General features: G+C 35.4%; 1 protein-coding gene across 1 annotated transcript in view; it reads left to right on the top strand.

Moving 5' to 3' along the window:
* NPHP3 (nephronophthisis 3 (adolescent)) overlaps nt 1-22,280 on the top strand; it is a 35,115-nt gene that overhangs the window by 3,749 nt on the left and 9,086 nt on the right. The window contains exons 3-18 of the mRNA XM_014537522.1: nt 835-987; nt 2,294-2,427; nt 3,392-3,552; nt 3,958-4,114; nt 6,434-6,508; nt 7,527-7,700; nt 9,853-9,956; nt 10,910-11,024; nt 11,269-11,412; nt 11,896-11,993; nt 13,264-13,366; nt 13,784-13,866; nt 15,522-15,660; nt 19,178-19,342; nt 20,408-20,502; nt 21,055-21,177. Coding sequence (XP_014393008.1) covers nt 835-987; nt 2,294-2,427; nt 3,392-3,552; nt 3,958-4,114; nt 6,434-6,508; nt 7,527-7,700; nt 9,853-9,956; nt 10,910-11,024; nt 11,269-11,412; nt 11,896-11,993; nt 13,264-13,366; nt 13,784-13,866; nt 15,522-15,660; nt 19,178-19,342; nt 20,408-20,502; nt 21,055-21,177 — 2,023 coding nt within the window. The remainder of the gene's footprint in view (nt 1-834; nt 988-2,293; nt 2,428-3,391; nt 3,553-3,957; nt 4,115-6,433; nt 6,509-7,526; nt 7,701-9,852; nt 9,957-10,909; nt 11,025-11,268; nt 11,413-11,895; nt 11,994-13,263; nt 13,367-13,783; nt 13,867-15,521; nt 15,661-19,177; nt 19,343-20,407; nt 20,503-21,054; nt 21,178-22,280) is intronic.

A 22,280-nucleotide genomic window follows, 5' to 3' on the forward strand; every position in this document is an offset into this window, starting at 1 on the left:
GTTTCAAACTGCCAGCTCAGAGGCCGGCAAGTCAGGCGGGGAACGTTGGAGTCTGCAGTCACTGGAGCAAGCAAGCCTCATGTTCGCTTCCAGCTGCCTGGCTGCTGGCCGCCATCTTGGCTGACAGTTAATTTGCATAAGGATATGCTGATTAGCCAATGGGAAGGGTAGCGGTCGTACGCTAATTACCATGTTTCTCTTTTATTAGTGTAGATTCTGGCAAATATAATTTACATAAAACATCAGTAAGTTCTTAAGTACCTATTGATTCAAACAGTTTTGTTGCTCTGGGAGATTGGAGGATGTATTCTTTACATCCTTAGCTTACAGCCTAATGAATTACCTACATTAATTACTGCTGTGCTAATAATAGTATTCTTTTGAAATTCTTTCCTTGATACCAAATTTTACATTGATACCTAAACCATATAGTTGAAATGTTTTTTAGAATTTTTACTAGTATGTGGGGGTGTTTTTAACCTCTATCTGTTATTATAATTCCTTTGGTTATTTTATTCTTTTTTGAATTACATTTATTGTGGTGACATTGGTTACTAATATTACATAGGTTTCAAGTGTACAATTCTATGAGATATCATCTGTGTATTGTATTGTATTCTTAATTTTTTTAGCTTTCTCTTTTTAATTCTCTTTGAATTTGAGATGATAACCAGAATTATATTAACCTGCAACTTAGAACTTGCCAGAAGTGGATGACGAAGTACTTTAAAAATCATTGAAGTTTGAATATTGGTTGTATTTATACATTAACAATCCTGTTGAGAATAATCAGTAAGTTTTTGAACATTCAGATACAATCTCGTGCTTTAACAGCTGCTGGAACCCAGTGTGAATATTGGCCTGGTGGAGCCTTGGGAAGTGAACCTTCCATAGGGAGTATGATCCAGCTTCAGCAGTCCTTCAGGGGCCCAGAGTTCGCACATAGTTCTATAGATGTGGAAGGACCCTTTGCAAACGTCAACAGAGGTAACACACACATTTGCTAATTACCTTAGCTAATGTAGTGACTGTTTATGTACTATAATCTTGTGCTGGGCCAACTACCATCAGCAAAACATGAGATCTGTATACTGGGTGTCTTCCATTGTTAAACCATCATGTTCTGGTGCTGTCACTGACCAAGACTGATGAAGTTACCTTATTCACATCAGGATCAGATGGTGCTCTCTGGCCAGGCTGTCCATTCAGGTTCTAATAACTGAACTTCTGGTCTGAATTCTCAGGTAGTTTAGTTGAGCAGTGAGAGTCTAATGTAGATTAACTGAGAAATAGTAGTTTTCAGTCTTTCCCTCTGCATCTTTGATAAGTGTTGAAGGTGAGAGCAGGTTGCAGAGTAGAATACAAAACCTCAGTTATGTAATATAGTATTCTTAGTCAAAAGAATATTTTCATTATTTTTATGTAATTTAGGTCTCCAAAACAGCTCTAAGATCTGTTTAGAATTTCAGTACCCATGAAGATCTGAGATGTTATAAGTAGCTCTGCTCTTATTTCTTAAAACTGTAAAATTATTTATCTACTAGAGGCCAGGCTGAGAGATCCACCAGTGCACAAATCCATGCATCAGGCCTCTAGTATGCATATAAGATCTTTGGTTAATCTTTTCCCACCCTCCCCCGTCCCCACTTCTCTTTGAGATTCATTAGTTTGTTCCATGTTTCAATGCCTGTGCATTGAGCGTCTGCCCCCTGGTGGTCAGTGTGCATCATAGCTACTGGTCAAACGGTTGCTTAGGCAGATAGATAGATAGATAGATAGATAGATAGATAGATAGATAGATAGATTAGCAAAATGAAAATCATTTTTTAAATTATGCCTTTTGTATTAACCAAATATTTCTTAAAATGTTCTCTCACAGTAAATAGCATATGGTTACTTTTCATTTTATACCATTCTTGAACTTTCTTTTTGACTCATATATTTCAAGAATAATAAGTAGGTAAAACCATAGGACAGCCTGGGAATGTGGGCTCTCCTCAAGTAGCAAACTAATTGAACAGCCCATGCGGCACAGTTGCATGATATTTGACCAGAACCACCAGTACCCCAGCAAAGACCACTGGTGACATTGATTGCTTTAAGCCCCAGAATAGACTTTGGCATTGGAGGACTGTTTGCCTTCTAATATGTTATTCCAGAAGCTATGTTAGTATTAACAAGTGAAATTATATTCCATTCTATGATGCCTGTTGTGACTTTCTAAAAATCATCTTGTCAGATGTCCTCTGGTGATTTTTTTTTCCCATTAACTTAAGAGAAATTTTATTTTCAGATGACTGGGATATTGCTGTAGCTAGTTTATTACAAGTTACTCCCTTGTTTTCACATTCTCTATGGAGTAACACTGTCAGATGTTACCTCATTTATACAGATGAAACCCAGCCTGAAATGGATATTTTTCTTAAGGTAAGGAAATTTGTAAATTCTCTATTCACTGATTTAAAGTGCAATATTGTATCCTATTTCTGATTCTACTACATCTAAACCAAGTAGTTTACTACCTGCTAGATTATATGTCTTAAAGAGCAGGAAGCATTTTAGGCTTTTCTTAAGAGAAAATCTTGCTCAGTATTATCAGTATTTTTAAATTAAGGAACTGTGTGCTTTTTTAAAAAAAATATATATTTTATTGATTTTTTACAGAGAGGAAGGGAGAGAGATAGAGAGTTAGAAACATCGATCAGCTGCCTCCTGCACACCCCCTACTGGGGATGTGCCCGCAACCAAGATACATGCCCTTGACCAGAATCGAACCTGGGACCCTTCAGTCCGCAGTCCAATGCTCTATCCACTGAGCCAAACCAGTTAGGGCAAACTGTGTGCTTTTGAGTGCTTCATTACACATTCTCCACAATGTTTAAAACCCTTGTTAATAGTACCTGCTTTAGTTAATATCTGTCCACCCAATCTTGAATCTGTTTCAGGTTATAACAAAGTTTAATCCTTGTTGTAGTTTTTCATTGCTCAAAGCAGCCATTAGGGATAATTTAAGGCAGGGGTAGGCAGACTACAGCCTGTGGGCTAAATTTAGCCTTCTGTCTATTTTTGTATGACCCAGAGCTAAGATTGGTTTTTACATTTTTGAATGGTTGAAAAAAATCCAATTAACAATATTTTTTGACATGTGAAAATTATATGAAATTTAAATTTTCTGAGCTAGGAAACAGCCAAGTTATTAAGCTAATATTATTTTTGTTTTATAGAGAAACTTGCCTTTTCTGTTAAAGACTTTTTTATATATTTTTTAAAATTTAAATCAGAAAATATCCCACATAACCTGTTCTAAAGCATGCTTTTTTAAAGTAGTATAAAACTGACTAGATCTTCAGTTAAATAAGTTGTGCTTTTACATGTTTTAATTTGTTTCTAGGACTATTCACCTAAACTTAAAAGAATGTGTGAGACAATGGGATATTTTTTCCATGCTGTATATTTTCCAATAGATGTTGAAAATCAATACCTCACTGTAAGAAAATGGGAAATTGAGAAGAGTTCATTAGTTATCTTATTCATTCATTTAACTTTACCAAGGTAAACTGAAAATTCTGTAATTTATTATAGGAGTTAACTTATAACTTTTTCATTTATTTGCAAAGTCTCATGCACCTGACCCATTATTGGAAGCCATGTGTAACAGTATATTTGAGAGTGTTTTATACTAGATTTAAAAAATATTAAAATTACATATGCTTTAAAATTTAATTTAATGCACAATTAAATTTAATGCACTCTCATTGTCTGATAATAAACATTTTTTAACACTAAGCTGGAAGAGAGCTATAAAAACATCCATTTTTGGAAAGCTTCACTTCTTTTGCAACTGGCCTTCTCTGGCCACTTTTTATTGCAGTGAGCCCCCATTATTGACACTTAGGTTGATTGACTCTTTGCTGTCACTGTGCAATATAGTAAAAGAAATACTGATTTCCAATCTAGCCTTTTATTGGAAGACTGTGAAGAAGCTTTTCTGAAAAATCCTGAAGGCAAACCACGATTAATTTATCATCGTTTGGAGGATGGGAAAGTCAGTTCCGACTCTGTCCAGCAATTGATTGACCAAGTTGCCAACCTGAACAAGACCAACAAAGCCAAGGTAAAATTCTTAGGGTTGCTTTTTAAGAACATGCTTGGCAGCGGCAAGTACTAGAGCAAAGGCCATGGCGTAGGAGTGGTCTGGCATTTTGGAGAGAGGAAGGAGGCCAGAGTGGCTGGAGCAGAGGGGGATTAATAGGGAAGATAAGAGGGCACTGATGATGAAGAACCCTGGAGAACATTTTAAGGACCTTGGTTTTTTTCCTTGGAGTGAGATGGGAAGCCATTGGAGGACTTAAAGCAACAGCAGAAGAAATTTTATTCTAGAAGGGTCTCTTAGGCTGCTGGGTGGAGAATGCACTGTGGATTGGGGGATTGTGGGAGAGGTCAGAGTTGGAGACATGTTGCAGCCATCCATGTGAGAGGTGCTGGTGGCTTGGACCAGGGTGATGTAGAGGGAATGATAAGAAATGGCAGGATTCTGGATAAACTTTGACAGTAGGGTCAATAGATTTCCTGACAGATTAATTGCAGACTATGAGAGAGGAAAAAATAGCAATCAATATATGGCGAAAAAATATGACTTGTGAGTGGACAACTCAGATTCTTTTCTGTGCTTTTCTTTTCCCTCCAACCTTTTTTAATTTTCTTTCTTTTTCTCTTTTTCTTTTCTATCTACTATTGACCAAGGATTAGTGTAAGAAGGAGCCTTTTCATAGTAACCTTTCCTAAGAGCACTGGGAAAAGCAAAAAACTGATGATGAGTGAAGGAGATTTGATCATCCCTAGATTCATGGTGAGATATACTTTAGAATGGAGATTACAGGCTTGGTATGAATGCACACTGAGTTAACTTGGTAGATGTCTATAATGTTAGGAATACAATAGAAAACAACTCTAGGATTTTTAAAAAGTTTTCGGTTCTCTTTATTTCAGCCAGAAAATAAGATCAAATGTGAATACAAGCATTTTTCTTACATCATGTAGTATTGAAAAGATAGCTTGATACCAGCATAACATTAAACCAGAGAGCCTAAGCCAAAATAAAGTGCTTTTTTATTATAGTTAATCTCCAGAACCATTTCTTTTTTTGTTTGTTTTTATTATCACCTTAATCCACTAGGTCTCATAGGAAAAGATATTAATTCATCTTCCTTATCTCTATTCTATTCTATTCTTGCTTTTACAAATTAGTATGCTATAAGGATAAGTTTATTTTATGAAAATAGGATAAAATAAGATCTCTTTGCCATATTAAAAATGTAAATGTAGGCTAAACTTCCATACCAGTTCACTTGATATGCTTTTTAAAACCAGTGTCTTATTGTAATCTTAACAGATATTATCATTTACTAGAGGCCCGGTGCATGAAATTCATGCACCGGGGGGTGGGAGCGTCCCTCAGCCCGGCCTGTAACGAAGCCAGCATCCCTTGCGCCCTGGCCAGCCTCTGACCAGAGGCCCACCCGCCCTTCCTCCCTCCATCCGTGGGCCAGGGCGCGCGGGATGCTGGGGCTGGTTGACAGGGCAACGCCGCCCCAGTGTCCCATGCACCCCAGCCAGCCTCTGGCCAGAGGCCCCCCTGCCCTCCCTCCCTCCCTGCCACTGCTCCCCCCAGCGGCGCTGACAGAACCAGACACTCCAGCGAAGGGGCTGAGGGGACTGGGTGCCACCATCTTGTGGCTATGGGTGCTGCTATCTTTGCGACAGAGTGACGGTTAATTTGCATACTACCCTTTTATTAGATAGGATTAGTAATACACATATTCTTTACAGATAGAGCATTCTTATTTTATTTTTTTAAGAACAAAGAAAGGAGAGAGAGAAATATCAATAAGTTGCCTCCCCCACGTTTTTCTGCCTGGGGTTGAACCCAAAACCTGGGCATGTGCCCTGACCGGGAACCGAACCTGCCACCTTTGGGTGTATGGGACAATGCTCCAACCAACTGAACCACACCAACCAGGGCAATACTCAAAAGACCATTTTATATAGCCAAATACCATTTTGCTTTTTTGTTTTGTAGAATTAGCTTTACTGGCATAAAAATTGATTATGATGTATTTTAAAGGTAATATACATATATATTATATATAAAGTGGTTATTGCAACATTGTTTTATTACAGCATTGTTCACATTAAATCCCTTGTCTGATCTTGGACAAGTTTAACTTGTCTCAGTTTCCTCTTCTGTGAAATGGAGGTAACCACAGTGTTTCCCTCAGAGGGTTGTTGTGAGGATAAATGAGCTACTAGACAGGGAATGTACTTAGTACAGTTCAGTTCGTGACACATAAGCACTATAAAAATGTTCACCAACCCCACTTCCTCCTGTTGTTATTGTTTCTTCTTGTTGTTGTTAAACTTCCTTTTTTTCCAGATCATTGATCACGCAGGAGATCCTGCAGAAGGTGTATATAAAACTTATAGTTATGTGGAAAAGATTATTAAACAGGTAAATATGCATCTCCTGCAAGATTGCATCTAAAATTGTTAAGACTGTTTTCCATAAATTTGGGTTTTCCAGAGAAAATCACTTGTTTGTTTTCTGAAAACAAGACTCAGAGAGAGTGCCATTGTTTCTGTTGGAAGTTCATCCTGCAGTATCATGTGCTATTACTAGTACCATAAACCTTTACCTCTCATCTGTCTCACAAAGCTATTTGATGCTTCAATACCGTTAAGTGTAAAATGAATTACGAAAGTGCTAGTTAAAAAGTATTTAAGAGAAAATGTTCATTCTATTTAATAGTGAATCTCAGATTCTGTGTGCACCTTGAATTTTTTATATTAGAAAAATCCTTCTCAAATATTTCCACCATATTATTCCTAATAGTGGGGGTGAAAATACACCTTTAGAGGTCTGGAGGTATCTGAGCTGAAAGTTTCTATGATGTCTCAAGTATTATCTGAAAATTTATGAGAGTTATATATTCTGCTTAATAGTATACGTGTGTTTAATTTTAATATAAAAATCATTTAAAATCATGTATTAGCAAAAATGGTAATAATGATGAAAAGAAAAATAAGCCTTTATCTTTAAGTGAAATGGGCACAAGAGGAAGATATACTATGTTCAGCCTATGGTTGCCCATACTTGCTGAAACCTCCCCCAGAGTACTGGGGACCCTACTTGAGAAGTAAGAGATTAGATTAATTTTAAAAGTGAACTTGCATTACAAGTATGGAGATATGTTGTCAGAGAAAAAGTGAGCCCCAAAACATGATGATAAGACTTCTGGCAATGCATTTTGTATAATGTACCTTAGCATAAATAGTGACATTATTGATTTTGATTTTCTCAACAACAATTTTGAACTTATAAGTTTATTCTTATAGGTACCATACGAAAGGCCATGGTTTGGGGCTTGCCTTCCTTCGTAGGTGAAGCCCACCTTAGACTTGTGTGCTAATGCTGCTGCAAGGTCTTTACACGTTTCATTCATTTTCATGTGCTTGCTCTTGGTGTTCAGGACATCCTAGGCTTTGAGAACACAGACCTGGACACTAAGGATTTGGGCAGTGAAGATTCTATTCCAGAAGAAGACGATTTTGGCGATGTTCTGTGGGACATACATGATGAACAAGAGCAAATGGAAACTTTTCAACAGGCTTCAAATTCAGCCCATGAGTTGGGATTTGAGAAAGTAAGTTGGAATACAGTGGGGCCTTGACTTACAAGTGTCCTGACTAACGAGTTTTTTTGAGATACCAGCCGTCTCTCGGCCGATTTTTTGCATTGAGTTGATAGAGTAATTTGAGTTAACGAGCTCAGTCTCAGAACGAATTAAACTCGTAAGTCAAGGCCCCACTGTATTGTTCCAGCAAAGATCAATCTCCATTTAAAGACTGCATTATGATTGTGTTTTCAGCTAAATATAGTCAAGGTTAATATTTGTGTTAGTGTCTGCCCTCATGGCTTGATTAACTATTTTGAGACATGTGCTTAGGTACATATCATATGAAAGATATGTGACACAAAATATACTTATGAACATCAAACATTTTTAGTTACAGATTAGGATTTATAAACCACATGTTCATTATGCTTCCATCTGCAATTCACCAGATCAAGATTAGGATATCTAGGAAGTTTGATAAAAAATAGTAAAGCTATCTATTCTTCCAGTTCTTGGAGAAATCAAAATATCAAGCATTTGGGGGGAGGGGGGGATGAGGACACACTTGTAATACCTTAACCAATAAAGAAATTAAAGATTAAAAAATATATATATCAAGCATTCAGAAAACAAAGCACAGTAGTTAATGTGAATGGCAGGTCATGCCTTAAATATCTAAAAAAACAACTAACAGAATTTGAAGTACTCAAAGCATCTTAAGTCGAAGTTCAAAAAGTTTGGAGTGCTTTTTGAATTAATGTAAGAACTAATATTTTAAAGAATATTGTACAGTTGCTGTCACTAACAGCTATATTTTTATAATTTGAACTGTGTATGTTTATGTCCTAGTTCCACCATTTCCTAACTAGGGGTTCTGGTCAAGTTACTTAGCTCTAAACTTGGACTTTTTGTCTATAAAATGAAAATAATTAATAGTACCTACCACAGGGTTGGTGGGTGGATTAAACCATATAATGCACTTGGCAAAGTACCTGGCACTTGAGAAATGTAAAATTGTTATTTTATAAGAGAGCTATTATTATTGTTATTTTATAAATGAGGAACCTAAGATTCAGATTATGGTTTGCATAAGAGCACACAGTGGGTAGATTGTAGATCTGGGCTTTGAACCAAAGACTTTTGGCTCCAAATCCTATGCTCTTTCTTCTATTGCAAGAGGTCTTAATTTGGGAACCATGGGTCTATAAATGGGCTTTATTTAGAACAGTGAACTAAATTGTTAGGATTTGCAATTAAATCAATGAAGCCTTTGCTTCTTCAGAGGTATCATTACTATCAGAATTATTTGAGTTCCTGGAAAATATATTCTGTATTTAGATTTGACAAACAGAAAATTGATTGAGAAACTATACCAGGTAATCATTTATTGTAATTGCTGGAAATTTCTGCTACCCTAAAGCAAGCCACAAACTACTTAGTACAAATTCCTTTAAATCTTTATCAGTTGTCATTTAGAGCATTGGTACAATTAATAAACATTTCAGCCCCCAAGATAACTTTGGAATCTCCTTAGTAGGTACTGAGATATTTTGGTTTTCTGAAGGCGTCCTTTTCAGCTCTGAACCAGTTTTTAGTGTCTGAGGAAAGCCTGGGAAATATGGTTCTTGGACTTTGCCTAGAGCTCACTTAATTTCAGAAAGATCTCAGGTGGCCTGTCCTAACCTGATTCTCTGTAGCAACTGGGAGACTTCAAGTCCTCAGATGAAACCTGCTCTTGTTTGGATCTGTCCTCAGAAGCCCTGGAAACTGAGGTGGTCTCTAGAACAGGTGTTTTGACCAGGAGATCGAGGATGCCTGTGGTATCCCCATCAAGGCCTTCTGTGGTATTTTCTGGGGTTTAGGTTAGTAGAGTGGCCTCCCTGCAGCATTGTGCAAAACATCTGAATTTTGTAAAACCCCATGGGGATCTTAAGTGTTGTCCCTCCTTCATTATTCATCACAATACTATGTGTAGGAGAAATTGGGGCCCATTTGTTGTTTACTACTTTAGGCATATTTAACAAGTCATAAAAATAAGTAATTATGAGGGTGCTATTGACTAAAAGTAGATTCCATTTTCTCATGCGACTTTTTACCAATGATTTCAGAGGGTGTTGGCTATATTTACTATTCTAAGAGGCATGTGGTTCCTCACAATTTAAATTCATTTTTTTTCTAGTATTATGAACGCCTCAATGATCTAGTGGCAGCACCAGCACCAATTCCACCCCTGCTCATATCTGGAGGACCAGGCTCTGGAAAGTCCCTGCTTTTATCAAAGTGGTATGATTCAGTGCAATTAAATTGTTATCATTGTGTCATTTGAATTACCAAATTCATTCAACAAAATGTCTGCCTTCCTGCCTAGTCTGTACTGAACATTAAAAGAGCAAAAAGGAGTGAAATAATAGATTTATGCCTTGAAGTATACACAATACATATGTTAGAGAGAAGATACAGAATGAGAAAGGAATAGGAAATTGAGCATTTGTGATTATGTAGCTAAATGATGTAGGTCAGAAGTAAAGGAGTGCTTTGTAAGGGAGTGGTCAATATGACATCGAATTAGGTGAATTCTAGACGGAATGTGCCTTTATTTTCATTTATTGGCTTCATCTTAAAGGTTTCATTGGCATTTTAAATTATGTGAAACAAGACAAAGACTATTTAGAGTGAAATAAGTCATAAAGAATATAAAAATAGACAATAACCTTTAATATGAATGCAAACTAGTTTTTCAAATTATGGACTAAGGTTCATATAAACTAATACATTCTTTTCATTTCATTTCAGTTCATCATATTATTTAAAGATAATTAGTGAAAATATTTTCTTTCATAATTATTTACATTGAAGAGTTAGCACATGTTGGTTCTTTTTTATTGCCTTTTATTTAAAGTTATGTTTGAAAAAATACTGTTTTTGTACTTCTTTTTTCCTCTACTACCATATTTGAAACTAGAGGGTAATGCTAATTTTACTAATACTTTAAATTCAAATGTATACTATTTTGGCTTATATTAGTTAATATCATCTTGTAATTATAATGAATCTATAAATTTTAATGGTTAATTTAAAAGGATCTAAAAGTAGAGTAAAAATAGAAACTTCTCATATTTATTCAAAATTGACCATGTGATTGCTGATAAGTAGCATTTGATGCTTAATGAACTGTGAATTCTTTTTTAGTTGACAGTAAAGGAGCTTTATCAGTCTTATAAAAGCTCTTCTTTCAGGATTCAATTACAACAGAAGAATTCCCCTAATACACTAATTCTTTCTCATTTTGTGGGGAGGCCCATGTCAACCAGTTCAGAGTCTTCCTTGATTATTAAACGGCTTACTCTAAAGGTATAGTATGCCATCTTTTGGGATTTTCAGAATTTTTATTTAGATTCAGATTTTGTTGGGGCTAAGTACCTGATGATAAACCAATTTTCAGTGATCACCCATTTGTTTTGGTTTTGCATAAGATTAAAAATAATACTCAATACGATTGGTGACTTGGTTTGGGTTCAAAGTGCAGAGATAGACCTATTTCTCACCAGCTGCGATAAAGTACAACTACTTCAGTCTGTGTGCTCTCATCTGGCAGCTGATGCAGCACTCTTGGTCAGTGTCCGCTCTGACCCTGGATCCTGCGAAGCTTCTGGAAGAATTTCCTCGTTGGCTGGAAAAACTCTCTGCGCGTCATCAAGGCAGCATCATCATCATTATTGATTCTATAGATCAAGTTCAGGTACTGTTTTCACTTTGTAACCCATTGATATACTCAGAAAGAGACAAAAGTATCAGTAATGACCCTAGCAGGCATTTAATTTATATGTTCCTGAGAAGAAAATATTGACATTGTTTCTTTTATTTCTGCTTAATTTCTGAAGGGGAAGCATGTGGACTTAAAAAAAAAAATACTGTATGCCAGTACATGCTAATATCTTATTGAAAAAGACCAACCGAATTTTCACAATTAGCAAAAATTGTTCATTTTGACATATTTTTAGGGCTTGGACTTTTCCTTAAGTGTCCAGACTTAAGATCAGCAGCAATAGTCTTTTGCCACTTGTTCTTCTACTATTCTGAGATAAATCTTCCAAAAATGAGATTTTATCCTTAACAGTAATGAGAAACTTAAAGAGAATTTTCATTTTACCTGGGGAGCTGTTATGGGTTGTTTTGAAATATTTTGAATTAATAGATTGAATTTTGTTTTTATATTTTTAAGCAAGTTGAAAAACACATGAAATGGCTGATAGATCCCCTGCCAGTGAATGTAAGAGTAATTGTTTCTGTGAATGTAGAAACATGCCCTCCAGCATGGAGGTATGATGCTAACTTCAGTTCTTTCAGATTACATGAAATGTTTTAAGTACAAACAAGGCAAGGTTTTTCATATGTGTTTGTGTTTTTTGTATTTTTTATAAAAGTGGCAGTGAGGATGGGGAGAAGTGGACAATACCAGGATAAATATGCGATCAATAAGGATTTGGTGGGAGGTTAAATCTGGGATGTGAGAGAGGAGAAGGCTGGGATGACTCCCAAGTTTCTGGCTTGAGAAATTAGTAAATTGTGGGCCTATGAGCTGAATGAGAAGCACAAAGGACAGGCAGGTTTGTTTTCTAACATGGTTAGTTTGAGTTGCCAATTATAACTTGAGTAGTGATGTCTAGTAGACAAATTTATGGATGAGGAAAATGGTGTAGGGCTGTGCTAAGACACCTGTTATCCTGAAATGCAAGCTCACTTTAACAGCCCTCAAAAAAGGGATAAAGTGGTTGAATTCTGTGGGGCAGTATTTCTCAACCTATTTTTGCCCCACATGGAGCCTTTTTACTAATTTTATTCCTAATCACCTCCCTGCCAAGAAATTTAATACCACACATATACTGTACACTGAGTGACCAGATTATTATGACCACCTGATGTTTGTAGGCAAATTAGCTATAATTTCATGCTGAAGTTGCTAGAGGGCCAGACCATTATAAATAGGGAAGCAGATTGTTTACCATGACAGTAGAAGTGATTTTTTTCTGAAGATATGGGTAAACAACGCGATTTAACAGCCTTTGAACGTGGGATATATATATATATATATGTATATCAGTTTATGCATAGAAACAGATATGCAAATATATTTGTGCCTTATACATCGAAAGAATAAGATATTTTCACACACACACCCCCAACAAACAATTGTCATCACTCCACTGAGAATGCATATTGTAAAGTGAATAAATTTCAATTGGATTACAAATTACCTGTGGGCAGAGACTGTGTCTTGTACTATTCCTCATAGGTACTAATACCTATTTTTACAATAGTGTACTTCGAACTAGAAATATTTTACCACTTCACTATCTAATGTCCATGCTGTTTATTTTAGTACAGTTTTTGTTGTGATTAATAGCTGAAAGTAATGATGTTAGAATAAATGAAATAATGTTACTTAATAGGATTAACAAATTAGTTTTGCTTATTTAATAAAGGCAGTATAAAAAATTAATTCCTGTACTGGATTTTGACTTGTGGGTAGAGTACAGCTTTGGTGGTATTATTAGAAGATAATTTCATTTTCCTTTTCTTTAAATAAAAGGTTGTGGCCTACACTTCATCTTGATCCTTTAAATCCGAAAGATGCAAAATCTATTATAATTGCAGAGTGCCACTCTGTAGACATTAAATTGAGTAAAGAGCAGGTACGTGTCTTTAATTGTGCTGCTATCTTTTTCTCTCTATCAGCTTTCCATGAAAACACCTTATATGAGACTTAATATTTAATATTTTCTGTTGTTATAAGGAAAATTGGAGTTTAATAATTACTGTGTTAAATACATTTGCTCTTAAACCTATAGCAGATATAGAAGAAGGAATAAAGAAAATTTTGGTCATAGGTTTACTTTACTATATTATATTAAGCAGGTATTTTAACAGCAAAAAAGCATTTGCATGTCGACTTCACCTGTGGTCCATGACCACACGGCAGTGATGCTGCTGGTGAGATGGCAGGAACCGTGTCATTCCTGCAGGGATGTTTGTTGATGGCTCGGTAGTAAAGGCCACTTAATCCCAGGGTGGTTTTGTATTTTTGTTTTGTTTTCTGGTAAACTGTGCAGGAGAAGAAGCTAGAACGACATTGTCGTTCTGCTGCAACCTGCAATGCCCTTTATGTCACCCTTTTCGGCAAAATGATTGCATGGTAAGTGACGATTCTTTTACATGACCTTCTGCATGTTTTATGTTTGCTGCAGACTGCTTCCTCACCGCGTGAAATGGAGAACTGATCACTATGACAATCTCTTGGGCCACTCAGATTCTGTTTATTCTAACAGTGATACTAACAACCTGTGAGAATGTGACTTGTAACTGAAGATCGATAACCTGTGAATTACCATAACTTGTTGAATATGTTTGTGTAATTTTCATCACACTAACCTTTTCCTTACTGGGGGTTGCAAAAGAAGGCCATCTTTGCCCTCATTTGGAGCCCATCCATGAGTGCTCAAGGTCACCTGCTTAAGACCCCTAGCTTTGGGGAAATGAGGAGTCAACTGAGGTGTTAAAAATATTACTTCCGGTGCCTTTGATTATCAGTAGGTAGGTATGTGGGTAGGAATTTGTAGCTGTCTCTGTTATCAAATTCTGATAAACATTTTACCTTAAAATAAATTATTCCATTTTACATATCCATCAGTAATTTGCTTTTAGATAAGCATTAGAAAGTTTTATTACTTTGTTTTCTTCAGTACTGCCTCAGACTACTTGTTTGTCCATTCAAAACCAGAGGTAAAAATGATTTTTTTTCATTGCAATAGATAGTAATCCTAGCACAACGCATATTCTAGACACTGAACCTGGTACTCTTGTCTCTTAATTCCACATTCTCATCTTAAGAACCAAATGAAAATAATCTTCTAATACTTTCACTTGTCCATGATATTTGCACTGTTCCTTCCTGCTTCCCAGTTGAGCAGTGAATCTGGCCTCTGTGCCTATCAGTAGCTTGAATAAGTATAATTCAAGAGTGGGAGTCACTTTCTATACATTTCACAATTTTTATTGAAATTATCTACTTAAGAGGGATTATGGACCACTTCTTTTTGTTTTGATTTTTTTTTCTGTTTAGATATCTTTATATTTAAAAAAGAAACTACTGGTAAATATTGTGAAATAATTTAAAACACCCTCCTCTCCCCCCGGTTTACTGATTTTCTTTAACCTGATGTTTTTCAAATTCTGGCTTTAAAAATTTTAATTTGCATGGCTAACTAACTAATAATATTTATTTATAATTATTTTCCTGCTTCTAGTATGTAGGTAGCATGCTTCTAGATGATAGGAACCATGTCTTACTCATTCTTATGTTCTATAATACATAGTAATTGTTTGAATTTAATAAGAACCAGCATTTGTTTATTGAATTGAATTAAATGGTACACTAAAATAAATTTGATGACTCCAGCAGCCCCATAAAACTACCATTTTTCTGTATCATGTTTTATTGAATTCCTGTTCTTATCAGTTGCAATATAAAATATAGAGATATTGTGGTATTTTCTTGTTTTTGTTTTTTAGTGATTTCAGAGAGGAAGGGAAAGAGAGAAAGTGAAAGAAACATCAATGATGAGAGAAAAATCATTTATCAGCTGCCTCCTGCACGCCCCACACTGGGGATTGAGCCTGCAACCCGGGCATATGCCCTGACAGGGAATCGAACCATGACCTCCTGGTTCATAGGTCAACACTCAACCATTGAGCGTTGCTGAGCAAGACCACATTGTTTTTAATCTACCCCCAGTTTTTCACAGATGTTGACAGTCTATAAGAAATAAAATCTATTTTCAATTCCAACAGTGCTGGGAGATCAGGCAATTTAGATAAAATTCTTCATCAGTGTTTCCAGTGTCAAGATACAGTTTCATTATACAGACTTGTTCTGCGATCCATCCAGGAGTCCATGGCGAATGATATGGATAAAGAACTCATGAAACAGGTAAAGTGTAGTAAATTCATCAAAGGAAGATTATTTTGCTTTTTTTGCATTTATATGTGAATTAAAGTAAATAGCAAATTTTGGTAAATTTGTGCTCAAATACATTTCAAGCATATACAGGATTGTGTGCTGTGTCCAGAAGTGATATCTTGGGAAATTTGCATTTTCCTGATTGTCATTGAGATTTTTTTTATCTGTTCATGTTCATTAGTTATTCTTGTTTCCTGTATGTGACTTCTTTGTTCAAGTCCTTTAAACATTTTTTAATTGAGTTGTTCGGATCTATGGGCATTCTTAAGTGTTCTGCATGCTGACTACAAATCCTTTGTTAGAGAGTTTTCAAATGTCTTTTTCCTTATCTTTCCTTGTCTTATCTTTTAACTTTATGGTGTCAAAGTTTTATCAACAGTTGCTTTTATGGTTTATGCCTGTGTATCTTCTTTTCAAAACCCTTTGCTATCATAAAAGTGTTCTCATATATATTTTCCCCTTCAGAATATTTGACAGTTTTGTTCTTCATGTGTAAGCCCTTAATTCATGTTGATTTATTTTTGTTTATTGTATGAGGAAGGAATCTACTTTTTAATCTTTTATTACTAGTATGTGGCTGTTTTACTAAATAGTACATCTTTTCTACTGATGTAGAATGCTATCTGTTGAGTGTCCAGAATATAGACACATGAGTCCATTTCTAGGCTTTTCTTGTTCCAATTTTGCCTATTCCTTGCCAATACCAGTGTCTTACCTATTAGAACTTTAAAGTGAACTTTAACATTTGGTTGGACAAGCTCCCTGTTAATATTATTCTTTACGATTTTGTTGGCTAATTTCCTGTGTGTATTTTTAGAATTGGTTCAGCAAGTGCCCTGGAAACTTATTTTGGAATTCTTTGGAATTGCATTGAATTTAGAGATAGAGTTAAATAAATTATATGTCTTTCCTCTATGGAAAGCTAAATGATTCTTCATTATTTAGTCATCTTCTTTAATGACTTTCAATAAAGGTCTTATACATCCTTTGTTAAGGTTTGTTTCTAAGGACTCTGTAGTTAAAATAATATTTTATTTGTTTTAATTTTTATTAAAGAGTAGTTGGCATACAACAGTATATTAGTTTCTGGTGATTTGACATTTATTTACCTTATGATGTGATCACCACACTAAGTCTAGTAACATTTGTCACCTTGCCAAGTTATTACAATATTATTGACTATAACCCTGTTAGTCATTCCCGTAGCTTATTTATTTTATAACTGGAAGTTTATACCTTATTCCCCTTCACCGTTTTTTACCCATTGAGGATATAGAAAAAAGGAAAACCTAATGCACTGTTGATAGGATTGTGAATTGGTGCAGCCACTATAGAAAACATTATGGAGATTCCTCAAAAAATTAAAAGTAGAACTACCATACAACCCAACAATTCCAATTCTGGGTATTTATTTGAAGAAAACAAAAACACTATTTATTTGCAGTAGCCAATATATGGAAGCAACTTAGATGTTCATTGATAGATGAATGGATAACGAAGATGTGGTACAGATACACAGGGGAATATTACTCAACAAAAAAAGAATGTAATCTTGCTATTTATAACACCATGGATGGAACCAGAGGGTATTATGCTAAGTGAAACATCAGACAAAGAAATAAGTGAAATAACATTTTAAAATTGTTTGTTAAAATACCACATGATCTCACACATTCATGGATAATAGAGACCATTATAAACTTTTGAACAATAATAGATACAGAGGCAGAGCTGCCTCAAACAGATTGTCAAACTGCAGCGGGAAGGCTGGGGAGGGTTGGGGGGCAGGAGGGAAGGGGGTAAGAGATCAACCGAAGGACTTGTATGCATGCATATAAGCATAACCAATGGACATAAGACACTGGGGGGTAGGGGAGGCCAGGGGATTGTCAAGGGCGGGGAAAAAAAGGACACATATGTAATACCCTTTGTAATACTTTAAGCAATAAAAAAATTTAAAAAAATTGTTTGTTATTAGTTAAATTCAGTTTTAATTTCTGAAAACTTACTTTATATTTAGCAACGTTGTTGAACTCTTATAGTTTGAACCTTGATCCATTTTTATGTTAATTTCCCAACTTGGGGGCTCCTGGGGTTTTGCCTTTTCATCTTACTTTCTAGCTCATAAGTATCCCATGTCTGTGGGCTAATGTTTTCCTCATGCATCCCTTCCCTGAGGGGACAGCCCTTGGAAGGTCCTGGTGTTGGCAAGCATTCTAGTTCCACCTCTTTGCCTCGTGGGGCATACGGGCTCACCTTCCATCCCTACTGTGGGTGAGAAAACGCAAGCCCTGAAGTTACTGGGGCGGCTGCCTATCCCTCTCCCACTTTCCCAGGGACAGCACACCTAGCACTTAACCCTCTGATTTTCACTTTCCTATCATTGTTGGCACCTGGAGGATTTCCCTTTCTTTCCCCTGGCTCCACTGTGCTTTCAGAAATATTTTGTTATATGTCATCTGGCAATATCAGGCGTTTGTAGTAGAAGGGCTATTTTCTTCCACCATTTTCCCAGAATTGGGACTTGGTCATTCGTTTTAATAATACATTTCCTGCAGTTTTAACTTCCACTACAATTTTTCTATATGTATCTTATCTTTGGCATGCTATATTTTATATAGACACTATTGTCAACCTTAAAAATAAAGCAGCCAGTTATTTTATTAGCAAAATGGGGTTATTCAAGAATGGCAGAGAATTGCAAACTGGGAACAAGCAAGCTACGGCAAAACCATAGGCAAGTCCAGATAATGAAGAAGGGCCTGTTTTTATGAGGTTTTAGAAGGAAATTGGCAAGAGTTGTTTTGAACAAAAGTTCATTGGAGAAGAACAAGAGTTTGAGGTGGTGACAGTTTCTATTGGCTGCAAGGGCTGGAAGGGGTCCTCTTTTTTTCCTAAAAGCAGGAGATGAAATTCCCATGTGATTAATGCCCTCCCTTGTTAAAATAATTCTCCTCCTTCTTCCTGCTGGTCATGCAGGCTGCAGTGAGTGACAGGTGCATGAGGTGTTCCCCTTTCAGGGCTGCCTGACACTTTAAATCAGTGGTTCTCAACCTTGGCTGCACATTAGAATCACCTGGGAATCTTTTTTTAAAATCCTGATTTCTGGGCCTCATCCTCCGGAAATTCTATTTCTTTGTTACTAATGTTGTGGCCCCACCCCATCACAAAGAAACAGAACTTCCAGAGGATGAAGCCCAGAAATCAGGATTTTAAAAAGATTCCCAGGTGATTCTAATGTGCAGTCAAGGTTGAGAACCACTGCTTTAAATGAAATTTCCTTTATTTTCACTCTATCATATTCTTGATTAGTGTATTTTGGGAAGTGTGTTTCATGCTAAAAAAAAATCTGTTTCTTTAGTAAATCATTTGAATTATAAATTTGAATAAGAAATCAATAAGCTTAAAAGAATTGTGGAAATTTTAATGGCAGTTAGTTATGTAAAAAAATACTTTATGATCATTGTTAATGTGTTTTTCTACCTAGATTCTCTGCCTCATAAATGTTAGTCATAATGGTGTGAGTGAATCAGAATTGATGGAACTCTATCCAGAGATGTCCTGGGCTGTCTTGACCTCCCTTATTCACAGTTTACACAAAATGTGTTTGTTGACTTACGGTTGTGGCTTGCTCAAGTTTCAACATCTACAGGTAAATGTTATTTTAATCAGGTTGGTTCTTTTTTTTTTTTACTTACAAATGTCAACATATCATTACATGCTGTATTATGCTATATTATACATTATTTTAAGTGTTTGAATTGTTAGACAAAATTGAAATCTGAAATTTGGTATTATAATTTTTTTTTGCAATGATTTTAGCTTAGATGTGAAATTTGGCTAGTATTATTAATTTGACTAATAATATTATGTGTAGTATCTTTATGACATGGTTATTACTTTAAAAGTAATTTTGGAAGAGGAAATATATTTTTCCCATTTTATGATTTATTGAATTGCAGGTATAGTTATATATGTATTAAGAGCTTGGATTCTGAGTGTCTGTTTACAACCACGCTCTTTAGAGCTTAATAGTTATGGAACGATGAGCAAGTTCTTTAAGCCTTGGGCAGACTTTTCCAGCATATCATAGGGGTTGGGAAGAGAATTAATTGAGATAGATCTTGGTCCTTATGAGGTGTTAGACATAATATCTTAGCACATACTAGTAAATGTTTAGGAAAGAGTGACTAATATAATTCTTATCTGCAATGTCATGTTGTGAAATATATATATATATATATATATATATATATATATACACACACACAAATGGAAATGAAGTCTTTCATTTGGGTATGCTGTATTATATTTGTAGGTGTGAAATGTTTATAACTTCACAGGCTTATCTTTCTCCTTTATTGTTATTCTTTTTAGTACTTCTTAAGTCCACATCTTTAAGACTTTTTTATTGAAATAAAATTGACATACAACATTGTATTAGTTTCAGATATACAACATAATGATTTACATTTCTGAGATTTTAATGTATGTAATTAAATAAAAGTTTGAAATAAATTGCATTTTGAGTTCTTAAAATATTAGTACAGGAATTTTTTGTTCTCATATCAGTTTATCACATAAATCCATCCTGAATTTTAAAATATTCTAATGCCATTTCTATTATACAACAGTAAGACTGAAATGATTGCAAATTCTGTTTTAGAAATTTATAGTACAAAAAATAGACTGCAGTATTTTTTCTTTTTCTCCCTAGGCTTGGGAAACAGTGAGACTGGAGTACATGGAAGATGCCACCATTATTTCTTCTTATAGGCAGAAGCTAATCAACTACTTCACCATGCAGCTAAGGTATTAGAAGTACCCATATTATACTCCTATAACTTCTGCTACCCCCTTTACCTCTGTGTCCTTATTTCTCTTTCTTAACTTATAACTTAATGTATAACATTTAATTATTACAAAAAAGATTAAATTCTCTCCCTATCTTGTTAATGTCAAAAGGACAAAAGATAATTCCATAAGTCTTTTAACACTACTAGTATACTAAAGATGTAAACTTAAGTAAAATCAATTTAGGATCACTTTATTACTTTTATTTTATCCCAGTTAAATAGTTTAAAAATATGAGTGTCTGTGTATACCTTTGTGTCCATTTGGGTCCATTGAGGGTTTTTTTAAAAATAATTCAATTTTAGGAAAATACCTTTAGAGTTTGTTTGGTGTCTCTGATTACAACTATTTATTTTCTTAGTTAGATTGGTAAAGTTTCTGGTTTTAACAATTAAAGAATCAGAGACATATGTTAGATACAGTTTTCTTACTTCAGCATCTGTCTAAAGCTTTTGAAAGCGATGTCATGGCAGGAAGATACTGTTGAGTATTGTCCCTTCTCTTCTATAGTCAGGACCCAGTGACCTGGAGAAGCGCAGATGAACTCCCATGGCTTTTTCAGCAGCAGGGAAGTAAACAGAGGTTGCACGATTGTCTTCTCAATCTCTTTGTGTCTCAAAACCTTTATAAAAGGTAAGGAACTTATGTGTAGAACATCCTTCCCCAGAAAAACATATTGAAACAGTTGTTCTGCTTAACAAAGAAAAATGTAATTTTTAACTTAAAAATTAGTCCAATTTCAGTGCTACCTAAAATATAAAACAGTGTGGGAGGAATTTAAGACAATTTGCAAATTACCATGAGATGTACTTTTTTCCAAGAGAAAAAGTAAAAAGACAGAGTATGGCTGCTTCATAAAATCAGAGCTAGAATGATCTTGAGACAGCTTCATACCCAATCTTGCATTTAAGCAGGTTTGACTCTGAGTCACCTAGAGAGGTGTGGTTTACAATATCTGACTCTCAAGGCCTTCAGAGACCTCAACGTGTATCTGAGCCCTACAGAGAATCTGACTGGTGTTGAGTTTAAAGAAAGGATTACCCTTTAAAAATAAATATATTGTTTTGTCTTTTCTGGTATATTTGAATTTACCTGTGTCAGAACCACACCTTATGAGCCACGCTACTGACCTGCTAAGCCTCATGAGGGGATTTTTCTGTCTCACTTAGAAATTTCAACATTTCTCATAACAGCTGCATAATTTTTTTGTTCCTGAGTGAACTCTCAAGTTTCTTTGTTGTACCTTGTAACTTATTTCTCATCTTCATTCCAGTTTTTCATGATTCCTTTGAAATCAGTTTCATTCTTTAGTTTACCAGCTCTCCTGGTTAACATCATCTACAGATAATTAAGCTTACTTTTATTCAATTCCATGATGAAAATACAAAGTAGATATCCTATGACAGTTTGCCTATGTTTCAGTAGTTTCTTCTGTTCTAGTTTCCATCACTTAAAATAGGGTTTTGGATGAACCCAAATTGATTACATATCATGAAGTGTCTAAAAGAAATTCTAATAAATTGCTGTTGATGAGTTACCATAATGATGTTAATGGTAACAATCCACACTATGGAGTATTTTCTATGTGTCATAATCTCCTCACAGTAACACCTGAGGCAGGTAGTGTCAGTGTCTCCCTCTCTGCAAAAGAGGAAGTTGAGGCATAAGAGGTCAGACATCCTGTTCATGATCCAGCTGGGAGCAGTGGACTCAGGTGACAGTCTGAGTCCACAGTG

The sequence above is a fragment of the Myotis brandtii genome, unplaced genomic scaffold (genome assembly GCF_000412655.1).
Source record: "Myotis brandtii unplaced genomic scaffold, ASM41265v1 scaffold18, whole genome shotgun sequence".
NCBI lineage: Eukaryota > Metazoa > Chordata > Mammalia > Chiroptera > Vespertilionidae > Myotis > Myotis brandtii.